The sequence below is a fragment of the Rousettus aegyptiacus genome, unplaced genomic scaffold (assembly GCF_014176215.1).
Source record: "Rousettus aegyptiacus isolate mRouAeg1 unplaced genomic scaffold, mRouAeg1.p scaffold_m13_p_19, whole genome shotgun sequence".
NCBI classification, from domain to species: Eukaryota; Metazoa; Chordata; class Mammalia; order Chiroptera; family Pteropodidae; genus Rousettus; species Rousettus aegyptiacus.
Genome location: NW_023416294.1, coordinates 1,927,796 through 1,948,983, shown reverse-complemented (window position 1 = coordinate 1,948,983; position 21,188 = coordinate 1,927,796). Strand labels below are relative to the sequence as shown.

General features: G+C 32.5%; 1 protein-coding gene across 4 annotated transcripts in view; it reads right to left on the bottom strand.

The window, feature by feature from the left end:
• Positions 1-21,188, bottom strand: part of LOC107502038 (probable ubiquitin carboxyl-terminal hydrolase FAF-X) — a 144,316-nt gene that overhangs the window by 37,495 nt on the left and 85,633 nt on the right. For all 4 annotated transcript variants that reach the window (XM_036235673.1, XM_036235675.1, XM_036235674.1 and 1 more), the window contains exons 22-26: positions 20,881-21,011; positions 20,427-20,705; positions 17,614-17,739; positions 16,325-16,450; positions 15,133-15,302 (exon numbers count right to left, since the gene is read on the bottom strand). In XM_036235673.1, the coding sequence (XP_036091566.1) occupies positions 15,133-15,302; positions 16,325-16,450; positions 17,614-17,739; positions 20,427-20,705; positions 20,881-21,011 (832 nt within the window). The remainder of the gene's footprint in view (positions 1-15,132; positions 15,303-16,324; positions 16,451-17,613; positions 17,740-20,426; positions 20,706-20,880; positions 21,012-21,188) is intronic.

The window sequence follows — 21,188 nt, the reverse complement described above, 5'->3', positions numbered from 1 at the left end:
TAACAAGATTATCATTAACTTCTTTCTCATTAGAAGGCTGTAGACTAATACATGCAAAGTGCTGAAAAAAAATTAAGCAGAAATACAACATCTAAAAACTGTATTTCAAATTTTAACAGTGTAAAAAATGCATTTCAATAACATCTTCCTTGTTCACATCTCCCCTCTTTATTCCGGCCATGACCACTTTGGAAAATATCTTGTTATGGTTATTGGTATCAATTCCTCAGTGAGTCAGCCCCAAGGACAGGGCAGCGAGTGATATCTCCAGGTGCCAGCTGCCTTGGAGTAAATAGCACCAAGGCTCCCAAGAAGAAAAATAAAACGATATTGCCACTGGAGTACAGATAACAAAGCTGTCCACCAGAAACCACATTTCTTTGTGCTGGACGCTAACAGCTAACTTTGGCTTTTGTAATCTGCTTGCTTGCTTGATAGGCCAACCAGGACATAGTTTCAGGCTTTATAAGCGGCCTCCTCCGGAGGCTGGGGCTGACTCTCTAGTGGGGAGGATCAGTCGCCGGCCAGCTAATAAAGGCTCGTAATGAATCTCAATTGGCTCCGTGGGTCTTAGATTTGAACACGCCATAACAAAATGTGAGGATGAAATTCAGACATTTTCCGATAAACAAAAGCTGAGTGCACTCTGATTATTAAAGGACAGAATACTTCCTTTACCCACATCAATAGTGTCCCTATAGAACATGGAATTAAACTGAAAGAATTAAACATCTCAGATCTTAAGAGTTCTCTAGAGAAATCTAAGATAAGATAGACAAAAATGAGGATGCCAAAGAAAATTTTAGGCTCTGACAACATCTATAATAAACAGTAAACACAGCCAAAGTCAAAGCCACATAAAGATAAAATCTTATTTTAAAGGCTTATTTAACTTTTACCTAATACATCAGGTCCCACTTTCCATTAAAATTACAACATCAAAGAAAAAGACGGTTTGCAAAGAAGAGCAAACATCATAACCAGACACAGATATGGCATGGTGTTATTAATTACCAGGGAAGATATTTAAAATATATACAGTTAATATACTAATGGCTCAAATGAATAAACTAGACAACACGTAAGAATGGAGGACCAATGTACAGAGAGCAATGGAAATGCTAAGAAAAAATCAAGTAAATGCTAGAGGTCAAGAAAAAAGAATGTCTGAGATGGACTCATCTAAAGAGTGGACATAACTGAATAAACAATGAGCTTAAAGATATGTCAAAAGAAACTGTGAAAACAAAAAAAAAGTGAGTGAGAGAGACAACTACAATAGATAAATCATAAGCACAACTGGGAACACCACAAGGTAGGGAAACAAAAAAATATTTCAAGCAAAACATAGAAAACTGTCCAAAATTAATGACAGACTCCAAATCACCTCAAGAAAACTAAAAACACAGTAAGAATAACAATATCTAAAAAAAAAAAAAACAAAAAACTTCAAGTAGGCATTTCATATTTAAACTGTTGATAATCAAAGACAAAGGGAAAACATGTGAGAGGTACAATAATCCTTACTGACGGAGAAGTAACAATTATCTTGGATATCTCTTCAGGACCCATGAAAGCAAGAAGTTAACTGAGTGACAGATTTAAAGCGTTGAAAGAAAAAATAAATAAAAAACACCGAGTTAGAATTCTGTATATAGAAAAATAATGCTTAAAAATTGAAGAAAAACACTTTCCTAAACAAAAACTGAGGAAAATAGTTACCAGTAGAGTTGTCTTACAAAATATGTTAAAAGAAATAAATTGGAAAGAAGAAAAAGAATAGAAGTTAGAAACCTGAACAGACATTTCGATTTGTAATGGCAAGTATTAACTAGCCTTTTGTAAAGTTAAACGAGCCTTTAAAATAAGATTTTATCTTTATAAAAGTAATTGTTTTCAGATGCTGTGACCTAAATGCAATAATAAAGAGCTACATTAATAAAAAATTTTGAAACATCAGAGAATTAAGACAAAATCTTTTTTTCCTCAACTGTTTTATACTGAGTTCATATTTTATAGTGTGTTCATGTAATAATAAAAATTGAATGGAAGAGTATAGTTTTAGGTAGTAAGTAAAATAAATAACAGCAATTTTACAGAAAAGGAGAAACTGAGAATTCTATAAGAAATCTGCAATACATCTGAACTGGTGCACAATTATTTGATAAGACTAGGAATAGCTGCTAATATATATTCCAAGTTCATGGATAACAACATTAATTAAGAAAGTAATTCAGGAAGTCTAATATAAATAATGTGGAAAGGCACTGGATCAGACAAAATGCTCTGTTACAACAAGAGAAATGGAGCCATGTCAGTCAGATTATGGGCAGAAGGTCTCTACGTTTTCTGTCCCCCCGCCCCCCCCCCCCCGCCAAAAAAAAAAACCAACAATGAAATACCGACATGACATATCAACAAAAATAATTCTGAGAGAGCTCCAGAATAAAATAGGAGGCTATAACACACTAACCAAGGATGGCTACATAAAAAGCATAGGAAGCACATTTCTTAGGTTATCCCATCTCTGAGAGTCAAGAATAGCTGACGCTCCCGGTCACGAGGCAGAGTAGGTAAATGCTGTGCCTCCTCTCATGACCATGTCGACATTATAACTTAACTAGATACAAGACACCCTTCATTGAGAATCACCTAAAGTCTAGTTGAACAGAAGTCCTACAACTGCAGACACACAAAAGAGGCCACCTTACCACTGTTAGGTGGCATGGAGACATAATCAAACAAGCAGTAGACAACTGGATGGAAATCTCAGCTATATAGATCTCCCTGGAGGAGTGAGGGGTCCTAATCCCATAAAAGACTCCTTAGTCCAGGATTCCAGTGGGGTATGGTAACAGAAGTCACTACAACTTCTAGCTGTGAAAACCTGAGGAGATTGTGGATGAGCAAGATGAAAGTCTACCTCTGGGCGCCTGAGCAGTGACTTACTTGATAATGAACTCACTCATTCTGAACTCCAGTGCTGTAGTAACAGCTTGAAAGGTGCTGGGGACATACAGGAAGGAGCTGATTTGTCTGGCTTCAGGACGAAGGCTAGAGAAGCATATCTTTCCTGGACAGAAGTGTTGACAGAAGCCATTTTTTCTTTGTTGATATCCTTCCTCCTTTTGGCTTGCAGACATACCTGAGTATCCATTAATTTGGCTAAGACAAGTCACCCTGCCTTGGTGATTCCCTGAAACCATGCCCCACTCAACTTTCAGACCCGCCCAACCTGTGCTTCCAGGGGAATTTCCAGATAAATGGCCTGTCTTGGCTCATGTTGTACTTTACCTAAAGTCTCTCAAAAATTCATAAAAACTAAACAAATAACATCTGGCTTTGGCGTGCCCAGTGTAGGTGGTGGCCACCTGTGGATTGCTTGGTGGCTCATTCCATATATCCCCATGGAGGCCACAGGCTGTGGCTGAAGTTGGCCTGTAATAGGTCCCCTCCCAGGACACCCAGCCATGCATGCCCAGTGACTAGTTCAGTCTGAGCCACAGCATCCAGAGCCACATCTTAGGACAACATACTCCATAAGTCAGTTCCTCCACTGTAGTCCGGGCAAGTTCTCACTGCCAATCAGCCTGAAGGCCAATCCCTCCCACTGACGGCAAATAGCAATAGCTTAAACTATTAACAGGAGACACATAAGAAACACCTGGTGCACCCAGCTCAGGTTACCAGGTAGACTGAACCATGGTTCACACAGGCACCTACTACATAAGGCCACTCTACTAAGACCAGGAGACACAGCGGCCCTACCTAATACATAAAAACAAACACAAGGAGGCAGCATAATGGTGAGACAAACACACACATCCTCAATAAAATAGAACAAAGCTCCAGAAAAAGAATTAAACAAAATAGAGACAAGCAATCTTCCAGACAAAGAATTCAAAACACCAGTTATAGGGACACTCAATGAACTTAAGGGAAAAGTAGAGGAACTCAGTGAAAGCAACTTAACGAAGACATAGGAAATATAAAAATGAAGATACAAAAGATAAAGAATAATCAGTTAGAAATGAAGAATACAATAGCTGAAATAAGAATACCAGAGAAGGAATCAAAAGATTAGATGAAGCAGAGTTTTGAATCAGTATCAGCATGATCATTTTGTAAGTAATATAAATGTCTAATCAATATGTTGTACACCAGAAACTAATATGATATTGTATGCCAAGTGCAATTAAAACAAAGAAAAAACAGCTCAATGCCAAGAGAGATACATTTAATTGTAGTATGCCCTCATCCGGGGGAAAAGAAAACAGGAGGAACCCAGCAGAACTTGAACAACCACACTTTTGCCACAGCAACCAAGCAGCAGAGAAAGCTCCAGAGAAGCCACATTATCTGTAGAGGGAGCCACAGCAAATGTGGAAGCCGGAGAAAGATTTGTTGCTATACCTCCACTAGAAAAGGAACATGATACCCTCCTGGAACAGGAACTGCCACACACCATCAATCCAGCAAAACTGCATGCACCCAATTAAAGTTGAAGTCTTTTCCAGTCTGTAAAATATGGAATAGGTGCTACCCCATCAAATGTGCACACATCCACACAAAGCCACCAGAAACATACTCACACACACAAAATCAAGAAAGCATGACACCACCAAATTAATAATTTTCCAGTAACTGTCCCACAAAATTTGAGATCTATGAACTGCCTAACAAAGAATCCAAAACAGTTGTTTTAAGAAAAACAAGCAAGCTTTAAGAGAACATAGATAACTCACTGAACTCGGGAACACAATACATGCACAAAATGATAAATCTGCGACAGATATTTTTATAAATAACAACATAAATTCTGCAGCTGATGAATATAGGGAATAAAAAAAGAAGCAAAGAAGAGTTTCAACAGCAGACTAGATCAAATGGAAAAAAAGGATATTTGAACTTGAAGGGACGTCAGCTGACTGCCCAGTTAAAAGAGGAAAGAAAACTGAAAAATAGTGAGATTTATGGAACACCATCAAGACAAATATTTAAACACGTGCAGGGAGTCCCAGAAAAGACAGACAAAGGGTAGAAATCTCATAAAAGAAATAATAGCTGAAAAGTTACCAATATGGGGGGGGGGGGAGCAAGGGAAAAGGAGAGGATAAGAATAACAGAATTCATGAAGCTCCAAAGGTCTTCAAACATGATCAATACAAGGATTACCCCGAGAGACATTATAATCCAATTATTAAAACTTAGAGAGAAAATTCTGATAGCAGCCAGAAAACAGTGAAGAATCGCATAAAAAGAACTTCCCATAAAACTAGCACTTGGCAGTCCAAGTGCTACCAAAAGGAAAAAAAAACTATTAACCAGCATACTGTGTCTAGTAAAGCTGTTTCTAACAAACTAAAGAAATTTAAAGGCACCCTAAACAAATGCTGACAGTTCATCACCACAATATCTACAAGAAAAGCAAGAGGTAGTTCTTCAGGCCACAATGAAAGAATGCTAATTATTAACACAAAATATATGAAAGTATAAAATTCACTGGTAGAGATAGCATCAAATTCAATACATTCTAATTTCTTAGGATGGTACACAAATCACTACTAAATCTATAAAAGTTAAAAGGAAAAAGTTTTTTATAAACTGTAAGTACAGATATATTAATTACACAATACACAAAATATAAATTGTGACATCAATAATATGAAATATAGGGAAGAGTAAAAGGCTTGAAGTCATTTCTTTAAGGAAGATATGACTGAAGAAAGAGAATATGAAAATGTGTTCAACATCATTAGGGAAATGAAAACAGAAACTAAAAGGAAATATAACCTCACTCCAATTAAGATAGTACTATATATATTAAAAAAAAAAAAAACAAGTGTTGCAAGAATATGGAGAAATTAGTTTCAAAGGTAACTTTCTGTCAATGACTAAAGATATCTGCTAAAAATTACTGTAAAAGTATTATATAAATCTTACAGAAGTGAGGGAAAAACTTCTATTACATACACAAAATATAGAGAAATGAATAAAAGTATACCACTGAAAAATCATCTCAAAGACAGCAAAAAGGAAGCAAAAGAAGAAGTATAAAACACTCAAAACAATAAGACAAGGCAATACTTTAAATGTAAATGAGTTAAAATCAAAAGGCACACAGTGGCTAATGGATAAAAGATGACGACCTCACAATATGCTGCCTTAAATAGACTAACTTTAGCTAACAGTGAAGAGAAGAACGAACATATTCCATGCCAATAGTAACCAAAAGAAAGCAGGGATGAATATAATTATACCTCTATGTTATAATCAGACATATGTAAGACAACTAATATGTTCAGACAAAATTTTAAACACATCAGAAGACGCCTGGAGGGGAGGGGGTTTGGGGGGCTGGGAGAAAGGAATGAAGGGTTAAAGAAGTACAAATCAGTAATTGTTACATGGTAACAGAGATAGGGAGCATGGCATAGGGAACGCAGTCAGCAGTAATGTAATGCTTAGTTAAACAGCCAGAGGAGAGAAAGAGCAATCAGGCTGAATGTTTCATAAATTACATAAATGTCTAACCAGTGTCCTGTATACATGAAAACTAATAAAAATAAAGTCACAAGAGCATTACATAATGAAAAAGTTTAATTCAACAGGAAGATATAACACTTATAGTCACTCAATATCAAAGCACCTAAATATATAAAGCTAACACTGAGTAACATGAAGGTACAAATAGCAAAAAATAGGAGACTTCAACATTCTACTCCATACTGGATTCCTCAATAGAAAACTGTCAAGAGAACAGCAGAACTGAACAATCATAGAAATTAAACAAACCTAGTGGACATACACAGAACTTTCCATTCTGATGTATAATACACATTCTTCTCAACATATAAAGAACATTATCCAAGAGAATCACATGTTAAGTCACAAAGGCAACAAATTCAAGAAGTAGGAAATCATTCCAAGTATCTTTTCCGATCAATGTAATGAAACTAGAAAACAGAAAAATTCACAAATACACAGAAACAAAATAACACTCTTGAACAACCATTGGGTAAAGAGAAAATAAAAAGAGAACTTAAATATCTTGAGAAAATGAAAACACAACATACTAAAACTTGTAGAATGCAGAAAAGCACTAACAAGAGGAAAAATGATATTAATATAGTTTATATTGAAAAGATCTCAAACACTCTAATATCGTATTTCATAGAACTAGGAAAAAATAGTTTACAAATAATAAAAAAGTAAATAACATGAAACGAAAAAGAAAACATGAAACATTTTAAAGTTTACAAGTTAAAAAAAAAACAAAAACAAAATTGGGAAACTGTTAGCTATCCTAAGAAAAAAAGAGAGAACACTCAAATTTAGGAGTATAAAAATAATAAAGGATTATCATGAACAATTTTCATATCATAATTTAATCATAAAAATCCAGAAGTCACTAATTTTCCAAAAAACATACAATCAATAGAAATCATAAACAAACCAATAACAAGAATGAATTAATAATTAGAAAATCAATAAACATTAAGGTCAGGATAGACAACTTTCTAAATGACTTCTACCATTCAAAAGAGATTTTATAACTATTCTTTCAAAATTCTTTCAAAAAACAGAGAACAAGTGGGAAAAATTCCAAACTCAATTTTATGGTAGCCATTACCCTAATAAAAAAGCTATAAGAGAAAAACCAACAAAGCCCATCCACCAAACTACCACATCTCTGATGATGAACATACGAGACAAAAATCCTCAATACAGTACTAACAAACCAAATTAAACAGAATGTTAAAAAGATGATAAACCACGACCACATGAGAATTATCCCTGGAATGTAAAGATGGTTCAACATGCAATTGGTCAATCAGACATATATCACATTAATAAAATGAAAGAAAACCACAGGATCATAGCAATCGATGCGGAAAAAAGCATTTGACGGAGTTCAAATCCATGTCATTAACTTTTTTTTTTTTTTAAAGGAACTTACCTGAATATAATTAAGGGCCATGTATGAAAAACCCATAGTTATCACAGTGATGAAAACCTGAGTGCCTTCACTTTGACATCCAGTATAAGGCAAGGATGTCCACTCTCACTACTTCTATTAAACAAAGTAGTTCTCTCCAGAGCAATTAGATAAGAAATAAAAAAGATCCAAATACAGTAAAAGAAGTAACATTGTTTGCAGATGTCATAAACATACATGCTGAAAACCCTAAAGACTCAACAAAAAAATCTGTAAAGAAAATCTGCAACTTAAAAAATCAATCTACAAAAAATTGTATTTCTATACCCCAACAATGAGGTATCAGAAAAAATTATAGTAAGGAAACAATCCCACTGACAGTGATAAAAAAAAAAGAAAATACTCAGAGTAAGTGAAAAGATGTGTATAATAAAAATTATTAAACACTGTTGAAGGAAACTGAAGATATCTGGTGTTCCTGAATTATGAGAATATGGTTAAAATGTCCATAATAGCAAAAGTACAATTTAGTACAATTCCTATGAAAATACCAAAGGCATTGCAATGGAAATAAGAATATAATCCTAAATTCATATGAAACCACAAAAGACTCTCTAGAGTGAAAGCAATCTTGATGAAAACAAAAGTGAAGGCATAATACTTCTTGATTTCAAATTATATCATAAAGCTATAGTAATAAAGACACACACATACTGGTAGGGCAAAATAAAGAATCCAGAAATAAAACCATGAATTTATAAGGTCAATTGATATTTGATAATAATCATGACAAGGCCATGAATACACAATGGAGAAAGAATATTATCTTCGATAAAGGTGTAGGTAAAAATGGACTTCCACATTTTTAAGAATGAGAAGAACAGAACACTTGTCTCATACCATATTATAAAAATCAATTGAAAATGAAATTAAAATCGTAATACTTGAATTCATAAAATTACCTGGACGAAATCAGAGAACAGACTTTTGACACTGGTATGGGCAATTGATTTTTTGGATGATGCTAAAAGCACAGGCAACAAAAACAAAATATGTAAAAGAGATTTCATTAAAGTAAAAGCTTCTGCACAGCAAAACCAGCAATCAACAGAAAATCCAGCCTACAGAATGAGAAAATGTATCTGCAAACCATATTTCTAATGAGGTGTACATCCGAATATAAGCAACTCATATAAATTAATAGCATAAAAGCAAGTATTTAAAAAACAAATGAGCAAAGTACCTGACATTTTCCCAAAGATGACATATAAATGGCAAATAGGTATGTGAAAGATGAACAACATGACTAATCATCAGAGAAATACAACCAAAATGAGATGTCACAACACACCTGTTAGAATGGCTATTTTTAAAAAGTCAACAGATAACAGTGTTGATAATGAAGATAAAAGAGAACCTCTGTACATTGTTAGTAAGAGTTTAAATTTGTGCATTATGGAAAACACTACATAGTTTCAAAAAAAAAAAAAAAAAAACCCCAAACGAACAAACAAAAACTGAACTACCACATAATACAGCAATTCTACTTCTGGATATATATCCAATGGAATAAGTATCTTGGAGAGATATTAACATTCCCATGATCCCATGTTCATTATAGAATTTTTCAAAACAGTCAAGCCATGGAAACAATCTAAGCATCTGCTGACAGACTGATGAAGAAAGTATGAGATACATACACAATGGAATATTATTCAGCTTTAAAAAAAGGGAAATTCTGCAACACTACACTTTGGATGAAACTGGAGAACATTACACTATATTTTAAGTGAAATAAGCCAGACCTAGAGACAAATACTGCATGTCACTTTGATGTACAATCTGTAAGTCGTTTTCATGAAGCAAACAGTAGAATGGTGATAGTTGCAAGGTGATGGATAAACAGGGAAACACTGGTTGAAGAGTACAAGGTTTTAGTTTGCAGGATGAATGTTTTAGAGAAATAACTTACAGACTGGGAACTATACTTAATATTGTACTGAAATTTGCTAAGAAGGTTGCTCTCAAGTTTTTTCATCATTCTCCCACCCTAAAAATCATAAAAAATCATGTGAGGGATATAATCATAACTCTGTGTCTGCCGGGGATTAATTCCAGGACCGCTGAGGATATACCAAATTCACAGATGTTTAAGTCTCTTATATTAAATGATAATATTAGCATATAACCTATGCTATCCTCCCATATGCTTTAAATCACCTCTAGATTACTTATAACACTATTAACACAATGTAAATGATAGGTAAATACTTGCTTTACTGTATTATTTAGGAATAATGACAAAAAGAAGTCTGTACATATTCAGTACAAATGCAACCAGGCAAAGCACACAGTACAAGTCAACATCACATTTTTTTTTCCTGAATATTTCCTATCTGCAGTTGGTTAAATCCATAGATTCAGAAGCTAGAAATATAAACAGCTAACTGCATTAACTGGCTTGATTAAAGTCACACATACTCACTCACACACACACACACACACACAAATAATACAAACATACATAAAATCACACTGTACATATTATATGTGCATTTTATTTGATATCTTTAGTTAAGCATACCTCAGAAAAGCTGGGGGGGAAATAACAAAAATAAAAACAGGACTATATGGTAATATTAAAGAGTCTTAATTTGCTTTCTCAAAACATTTTTTGTTAAAAACATAACACATCAAAGCACGTTAGTTAGTACTACTCATTTTCCACAGTGGTAATTATAGCACTGATGACCTATTTGCAAATTTTGGAAAAATTCACTAATATAGTTAACCTCTGTATAAGAAATCTAATAATAAATTACATAATTATATATATATTTGGAAGAAAGTAAAAAAAGAGAAGGCAGAAAAAGAGTTAAGGAGGAAGAATCAAAAACAGGGCGAATAAATACAAAATAGCAACAAATATGGGTAGCTATTAATCCCGAGGAATCAATAATCACTTTAAAACTCAAAGGTCTGAATACGCCAAAAAGATACAGATTGTCAGAGTGCATGAAAAAATCTCCTATGTATCACAGTAATACATCTCTTTCAAGACACTGTCATATTAAAGTTAAAATGCTGGAGAAAATATTCTATGCTAATACTGATCAAACCTGGAGTAGTGATAATTTAGACAGAATAAAAGTTCCAACACAGAAGACTACAGAGCAAGATAAGTAATCAGAAATGAAAAGGGGCATTAAATAACAATCTTCATTGTTTATGCACATAACAACTGTGTCAAACTATGTGGCACAAAAAAATGATTTAAAAAAATGAAGGAGAAATAGATGAATTCACTATTATAGTTGGAGATGTAACACCCCTTCATAAATAACTAGAAGGCAGAAAATGAGAAGGGGCACAGGTGAACTGAAAGTAAAATGTACATTATCATCAAGCTAACAATGAACACTCAATAAGATAGACCATTATAAGACATATAACATATCTTAACAAATTTAAAAGAACGGAAATCATTAAGTATATTCTCAGAGCACAATGAAATTAAACTAAAAGTTAATAACAGAGAGATGCTTGGAAAACCGAGAACATACTCAAGGGAGAAAGTAAACTATTTAATTTTAAATAACACATAGTTCAAAATAAAGTATCAAAAATTTAAAAATGTTACGAACAAAATAAAACTGAAATATAGCTTAACAAATAGGCAACAGCAAAAGCAGTTGACAAATTTGTAGGACTAAATGCATATATTAAAAAAAAAATCTATAATGATTAATCTAAGTGTCCATCTGAGAAAAGTTGATAAAAACATCAAAGTAAATTCAAGGAATACTGAAGGTATTTTTAAAAATCAGAAATCAATGACTAGATCTGTAACAAGTAGAGACTGATTCAGTCATCAAAAACATTTCCCCCCAAACAATAGCCTAGAAGCAGAAAAGGTTCAATTCCAGAAATCTAATAAAGAATTAAAACGAACTGTTCATTTTTTTGGTAAAAATTTAAACGCAGAGAACAATTCTAATTTATAATGCCAACTTCATTTTGATAACATAGCCAAAGGATAACCCTTAAAAATATAGATGTAAATATCATCAAAATGGCCAACAAGCAAACATCAGTATCACTAATGATGTAAGAGAAAGTCAAGTTTAAACCACAAAATCTCACTCATTGACATGATAATGTACAAAATAACAGGTGTCATCAAAGTTGTGCTGAAATTGAAACCCTTGCGCACTGTTGGTGACAATGTAAAATTTTGCAATCCTCAAATACTTTTAAATAAAATTATTTTCTGATCCAGCAATCCCACTTCTGGATATATATCCAAAACAACTTAAAGCAGGCTCTCAAAGAGATATTTACATAACCATGTTCATCACATATTAACAACAGGCAAGAGATGGAAATAACTGATATGTCTATGAACAGATAAATGGATAAAAAACATGCAGTATATACAATAAAATGTTATGCAGTCTTAAAAAAGAGGAAAATTCTGTTCCATGCTACAACATAAAAACAAAACAAAACACCTCAAGAACATTACAGTAAGCAACATAATCCAGATACCTAAGGACAAATACTGTTATGATTCCAATCATATGAAGTATCTAAAGTAGTCAAAGTTACAGATACAGAAGGTAAAAAGAATATTGTTTGCAAAGGAGGTATAAAGGGAGCGAAGGTGGTGAAGTAGGTGGAAGAACTGTGTTTAACTAGTACACAGTGAGTTGTGCAAGATGAAAAAAGTTCTAGAAGCCTACTGCACAATCACGTAAATATATTTAATATTTTAACTACAGATTTTAAAAAGGTGAATTTAATGTTACGTATTTTTTATTGCAATGTTTCCAATCCTCAACAAAATACTAGTAACAAAATGCGTAAGTACACTAAAAATATTACACACCACAACTAATTGAGATATATTCCAAGCATACCAAAGTGGTTCAATATATATATCCATATTTTAATGCACTGCATAAATACAACAAAAGAAAAAAACACATGACCATCTCAATTGATTCAGAAAAAATTACCTTTCATGATAAAAATGTTTAATTAACTCAAAATAGAAAAATACTTTCTCAACAGTAGAAAGGCCATATATAAAACACACTATATTCAAAGACTGAAAGTGCTTCTAGTACACAAGGAACAATACAAAGATGCCTGCTATCACTACTTTTATGCAACACAGAATTAAGAAAAGGCAAATAAAACACAACCAAACTGGGAAGATAGAAGTTAAAAATACCAGAAAATGGCAACTAATATCGAGAAAATCCAAAAGATCCACAAAAAAACTGGCTTAGCAAAATTGTAAGATATAAAAATCAATAACACAAAAATTAGTTGTATTTCTATATACTATCAATGAACAATAAAAATAATAGAAGTTAGGAATACAATTAGAAATAAAGAAACCTAAGAAGGTGCAACTGTGTTGAAATAAATGAAATGCCTAAACAAACAAAAAGATAACTTATGTTCCTCTACACAAAGAATTAACATTGCTAAAATTCAATACTACCCAAGGAATCTACAGATTTTATGTAATCTTTCACAACTCTAATGGCGTTTACTGCCAAAATGGAGAAATTTATCCTAAGATTCATATAAGCTCAATTTAAAAATGGGCTTGGAAAGAAATTTCTCTACAGAAGATATACCACAAGTACATTAAAAGATACTCGACGACACTAACGATTAGGGAAATCAAAATGAAAATCACCATGAGACCCAATGACATCCACTGGATGGCTGTTATTTAAAAAAGTCAGAAAATGACAAGCATGGAAGAGTATGTGGAGAAACTGGAACCTTTTTGTATTGTTGGTATGAGCATAAAATGCTCAAATAACTGTACTCAGTTTAGTTGATCCTCAAAAAGTTAACCATGGAATTACCATGTAACCTGGCATATCCACGTCAGAGTACAGAAAAATACCGAGAATAGGGATGGAAACCAGTATCTGTTTATAGTAATGATCATAACACTATTCACAATAACCAAAAGTGGGAACAACCCATGGGTTCATAAACAGATGAATGTATAAACACAAACATGATAATATATACATAAAATGGAATTTTAGCCTAAAATCAAAGTTCTAAAACACACTGTAATACAGATGAACTTTGCTAAGTGAAACAAACTAAATGTACCAAAAAACCTGATACTGTATAATTCCATTTACATGAGTTACAGATAAATTCACAGACACAGAACACTGATGTAACGATGTGCTGGGAAATTGGGTAAATGGATGTTATTGCTTTAAAAAATTTGTTCGGAGTGTTGAAAATTTTACAAAATTGTGAAAACTGAAGTAAATATTCTTAAGAAACAGTATGTGTACACCTAAAACTAAAAATCTCCAAGTTTTTGTTATAATCCCAGTAGTCCTCCCTTATGGTTTGCTTTCTGAAGTTTCCGTTACTCACGGTCAACCAGTCTGAAATATCAAATAAAAATTTCCACAAATAATTCCTAAGTTTAAAATTTCACCCTGTTTTGAGTAATGTGATTAAATCTTGAACTATGCTGCTCTGTACCACCTGTAACATGAATTAGCTCTTTGTGTTAAGTATGCATACCATGTATGTTTCCCAACTCTTAGCAACCTGATAGCCATCATGGTCATTAGATCAGTATCAGAAAGATTTACATAAATTTTACTATGATATATTGTTATAATTGTTCTGTTTTATCATTAGTAATTGTTGTTAATCTTCACTGTTCCTAAACTATAAACTAAAATTTATCATAGGTATATGTATGTATAGGAAAAAACATAATATATGTAGGATTCAGTACTATCGGGGTTTGACGCGTCCACAGGAAGTCGGAAGTCTTATCTTAGAATATATCCCCCATGGTGAAGGGAAGACTATCATGTATTTTACCACAATGTGACAAAGTCTATGTGTGTGTATATATATGTGTGTATATATGTTTGTGCATACATACGTGTGGCATATCACAATAAAAAACATAAAGAAGAAAAATATCATCATTGGCATTTTGCAGAGATGAAATAAGTTAGGTCAAGTGAATAAAATTAAGGTTAAGTGAAATAAGTTTCCTAAATTTCAAAATGTTAATAAGATTTCCTTATTTGACTTCTGAGATAAATCTTGATCAAAATAAATTCATTTATGCTTAAAAAAAATACAATCAGCCTTCATCCAAATTTTTAAAAATCACTTACTTGCTGGGACAGTGCAATAATAAGTCAATAATAAATGTCTGCCAGGCCTTTTCCTTACTAAGTGCATCCAAGGCTGTTGGAGTTAGAGCAAAACATAATGTCATCACTTCTAATGCTTCACAGCAAACCTGTTCATCTTCCATGTCTGGCTCACTGCTTGCACTGCTGGTCTATAAAAGTATAATCAGGAGTAAATTACCCAGCAATACACTAAAAAAACACAAAACTCACAAATCTTCCAGTTAACATTTAAGACTCACCTGCTCACTAAATAAATACCATTATCTTCAGTCTATTTACCTGTAGCATTTGAGCCCCTTTGGAATACATCCCAAAGAGAATTAAAGCATTAAATCTAAATATCCCTTCCTTGTTTTTCTGGGTGTAAGTGGTATATTTCTGCATCAATCATGATTCCTTTCTAAACAAATTACTTTGTCAGTGCACTCTGGGCCTTTGGTTAGTTTTACTATATGGTTTATCTAAAATGAAATTTAATTAAAACAGCAACTGTCTTACACAAATGTTTATTAAGATTACAGAAGACTTTTTTCAACTTAAAATATACTCAAGTATGTACTTATAATTTTTAATCTACCTCTAATCATCAAAAATCAGTACAATATATTTATGACTGAAACAAAATACTCATTCAAATATTCTAAAAAGGGAAGGTATACAAATCTCCACTTTCCTCCTTTAAAATACACAGAAGTGACTATCAGGAGAATTCAATATTACAGGAGATGAAAGAGCTCAACAAAATCTCTCTGCAAATAACTTATTTACTCCACTGAAGTCTAGGGGATAATATATAAATTGCAGAAATCTTTTCTCCTTTTAGGTGCTCTAAAAGCACTAAGTAAAATACTTCAATTTCACAATTCTACAGCAGGCTGTTACCAAGACTTATATAGGACAAAAGGCTGAAGAGGAAAAATTAAAGAAAAAGCAAATTCATTATGGCACAACTATATTCAACCCAATGAAAAAGTTTCAAAAGTAAGTTTTAGAAAAATGCCTTACAGAGAGATAATGAGTGTTTTAGTTACAAAACAAAATTGTATATATTCTCACCTTAATTATTACTAGCTTATTAACTTTGACTTAAGGAAGGCAAAATGATAAAAATTTAGTCACACGTAAAATTAACATTTATTTAAAAGAAATGTATCTCAGCGATAATTCTTACCATCTCGTAAACTTGAGTGATTTCTTCATTTGGGCTATATACTAGCTCTAATGCCCCACATCCTGATGCCCAGATGATTTTCTGTATGGCTCTAATTACACAAGTATCAGGCATATACCTTGAAGCCTGAAAGAAAATGTGTAATTAAAAGTGCTGATAGAATATTACAGTGAAAAAATCCGAAAACGAAAGGTTTCTCTTTGCAAAAGATGCAGCAGAAATGGTTGTAAATAAAGTGAATATGCTTCACACTGTCTTTTAGGTCCAAAGTAGACGCCCTCCCCTACCCCCTGCTTTTTGGTATCTTGAAAACAAATATACATAGATGAACCAAAAATACTTTTATCTGTATTAGACACAAAGTATACTTCAGATTAAGACCTAATATGGCTTTATGTTTCTCATTAAGAACATTTAAAACATAGGAAAACCAAAGAGCCCAGCAGTTCCAGTCCTGTGTGTTTACCCACAGACACCCAAAGAAGCTCTTGCGATCTGTTAATGAATTTTTAAAATTTCTCTATTTCCTAATAGTTAAAAAGTATGAATATGCACAATGCCCATAAATGTATTATTATTTAAAATGAAAAAACCTACATACAAAATAACAGATAAATTTAAAAATTATACTCACTGAAATAACCCAAAGAGTATACAACAACTTCATTTACGTAAAATTTAAGAAAATAAGAACTACTGTGCACTGTCAAATAGTAAGAGTACTGGTTGCCTGGAACCAGAAGTACAATGTAAATTATACTATCAAAAGCTTGTTTAAAAGTGTTTAAAAGTACTTTTTAAGTACTAACATTAACAGTTAACATTAAATACAACTTTATGAAACTTTAGCAAAAACTAAAGATTTAAAGTGCTACACATTCTTCTCAAGCTCATAAAATATTCAGAAATATAGACCATACGCTGGGCCATAAAACATACCTTAACACTTTTAAAAGAATAGAAATGAAAGAAAGGATGTTCTTAAACTGTGGAAGTAAACAAAAAATCAATAACAGGAATCCTATATGCAAAATCCTAAAATATTTCGAAAGTAAACAACATGCTTCTAAATGTGTAGGTCGAATAAAAAATTGAGAACAATTTTAAATATTTTGAAGTAAATAAAAATGCAAATACAACTTATCGAAATTAAAAAAAAGTGAAATGACCTTGAATATTTAATCTGAAATTGAGATAATCTTTACTTATTTATGAGTAAGTGGAGACTGTGCCAGAGTAATAAGAAACAAACAACCAAGATCCCAGAAGTTTTGAAGTTTAATACTAACCTCATTAGATATTTGCTGAGCAAGACGTATCGATACATTTCTAAGTATGCACTCAGATAATGGATTAGGAATGCTCTGAAGGGCATTTTGTAGCACAACGGCTTGATCATGAGTAATTTGGTTAATCTGAAAAAAGTTAATTTTTTTACTTGGAGTAAAAACTTGTACATAACGAAATGCCAAAAAATTGTATATAATAAAAACCCAACCATATGCTCCTTATCCAACATCACTCTTAAAGTGTCACCCTTCCACATATTCACTACAGAATTTATGGTTATCTGCATAAAAAGCATTTCAGAATCTTAAAACTGTAGATATCTCTGTTAGCTGCCTTTGGAGTGAAAATACTCCTCTGCAAAGTAATTTAACATGAACTCAATTTTCTACAAATGGGTTCACTTTTACTTCCTGGAGATAAATGACACTGCTTTGAACAAATCTCTAGGTAAATCCTTTCTCCGCCCTTCTCAACAGATGACCATGATTGCCATAACATGACTGAGAAACTTGAGGGAAATAAGGTCAACTTTCAATTTCTTACTTCTTTATCTTTAAATTTATGTCTCCCTTTTTTTTTTTTCCAGTTTTTAAGAAGTTCTTTATTCTGTTCAAATGTACTTTTGCGACCTGTTCTCTAATGTTATCTTAAAACATGTTAAAAAGTCTCCATAGCTTAATCCTCCATCATCTCTATGATGCTTTCTAAGTTAAGTTTTTAAGTAAAATGTTTTCAAAAACAGATTGTTTTAAGAAATTCAGAAATTTCTGGAGGTGTTCCTCCAGTCACTAGGGTGAACAAAGCGGAAGACTGAATAGGTACAATGCTTCAGGTTTTCTCTCTAATATTGATTCAGAGAAATTCTGTAAACTTTTTTTTATTGGTAGGTACATATAATTTAATCTTTCAAAAAATATTTAAGAGTCTATTTGTCAGAAGCCACATGAGGTTTTCAATAAAAAGCTAATAATGTGGTAGAAGTGGTCAAAATAGTTTCAGAAAGATAGCCTTTGCAGATTCTTTGCTGAGTTTAAACTGTCAGGTCATTTTTACTATTCAATGAAGTTGTTTCACCCATTTATATCTTAATTTTCACTTACAAAATCGGTATATTAACAGTGACTCACAAATTATGACTATATGAATGATAAAATGAGATACAGTATGGCGATTAGCAAAGAAGTACTCTATGTATTTTGACTACTTGTTTCCAATAAACATGCACAAAAATCATGTAAGCTTTTAACTCAAAATCTCTAGCAATATGTGGACTATACCAGATGTACAAGATACTATTTACTGAATAAATGAAAAGTTATGTTTTAAAACAATAACTTTTACCAATTTAACCAAACTATTTTTTAGTCGAGCAAAGTCTTGTGGCACTTTGTCTTATATGGAAACCTTTCTTGATAAGGTTGCCATTGATATATTAATTTCCAATTTAACTCAAATTGAGGTGAGAATTAGGTATGTTCTGCAGAATAAATACCTTTTTTTTCATGTCTTACCACAGACCCACATATTTTCTGTTCTAAAATCAAGGCCTCCAGCTCTTCATGGAAAAGGAATTATGTTAAATAACGAATTAAAAAAATAAATATTTGGAAATGGTACAGAAAGGTTTTAACAGTATAAATAAGTTCCTAAATGTCTGAGGACAAACATCAAGAATTAATTTTATTCAATAGTCATTATATTTCTCACATTGTAAATCAATTCTTTATATTGTAGGTAGCTCCACAGTAAACATATTTTGAATACTAACTTTGTATTTAGCTCTCCTGAATGTAAGCAACTTGAGATTACACACTATTGTTCCTATGTATCATTTTTTGCACACTTTTCTAAATGTAAATATTAGAGAGAACAAGTAGGTATATAAAATGGCCTTGTATGTATTTTAATGATATGTATAAAACCCAAAGTATAAAGAAATCAAACTTAAAGACAGAGCACTGTAAACTTCTTTTCTAAATTTGGTCGTATAAACCGCTATTTTCTTTAAACCTTTAATGGAAAATTTCAGAATTATATAAAAGTTGAGAGGACAATATAAATAAACCATTTACCTATCAACAGAAGGCCTAAGTTATTTCACTGGATCCCCTACTCACCAACTCTGCCCACTCCACCCCAGAATATCTATTCTATTTGATTTAAAATGCCTTAGCATGAAAACTCTTCTTTTAAACAAAACCTACGATACTATTATACTACCTAAAATAATCAATGAAAATTCTAAATAGCAAATATCTATTCATTAAGCAAAGTTTCCCAAGAACTAAAGAAAAAATCTGTATCCCTAAACCATTTTATCTTCAGTCAACAACTTAATGAAACCATATCTTATAACACAAAAAAACAAAGTCAAATTTAGTGAAAACTGAATGCCACATTAACCACTGCATCAAATCTCAACATATCTTGAGAACATTCGGCGATTCGTATCAAGGATATCAGAGCAGAGAGAAGCTTTAGTCAGTCTAACAGGTTATGTTTGTCATGGTGTTAAGGAAGGGCAGGGAATATACCAAATAAATCTTTTATAATCACCTACCTATTTATATACCTGTCAGTATGAGTTAAAAAGATGCAAGTGAAGTTTTTATGAGACTTAAACAACTGAAATGAAACTTAAGGGGAATGAGGTGTCCTTTGAGAACAGTGTAATCATGTAGGATTTTTACATTTTAATATAACTTGGTAGACTGAATTAAACTTGCATTCCCTACTTTGAGCCACTATGTTTATTTTTAAAAATTAAACATTAATTATAGTATTTATTTTAAAGATTACAAAATATTATTACCGGTGTTACAGGATCTGTACCATCTACCACTGGCTGACAAGCTTCTGCTACGGCTTGAACATGACCATAGCCTACAGCAGTTAGCAACAGTTTAGCTATTTTAAGACCATTGAAGTAAACACCCCTTCGAGTTTCCATATCTGTATTTGGTGGGAAGTTATTTCGTGTTAGCATACTCAGTACAAGAGATAATCCACCACTTTTCAAGAAGTGAAATTGAAAGTCAGAGGACTCATCTGCCAAAGGTGAAGCAGCAGGCATTAACAAGGCATAAACTACCTGGAATAGAGAGGGAGTGGGAAAATGTATTAAAAGGTGTTAGAAAATAATTTAAAACACTTATTTCACTTATTATCATTATTAAGAAATGTTTAACCATTTCAAAAAATTATAATATTACGTTTATATTACTATATGATGTAAATATTACAGTACTGAAAAGGAAAAAACCAACCTCTGTTAGGTATAGCACTCGGGAGGCAGAAGGACCAAAGAAAAGTGAATCAAGAGATGGTCCGAGGTTATTTTCCCCAAGTTTTGCACAGTCCAAACAAATAGCTCTTAATTTTTCTACTGTTGTGCTATCTGTAAAGAAAATAAACACAAATTAACATAATTTGTGTGTTCTTACTATTTCATATTTGATATACTGAAGAGTATTATCATTGATATGAAATATCAATAAATATCAGTTAGGCTGAGTAATAAGATCAAATTTTACAAGACATAACCAGACCGGAACTGGTTGTTAATCAGGGCTCT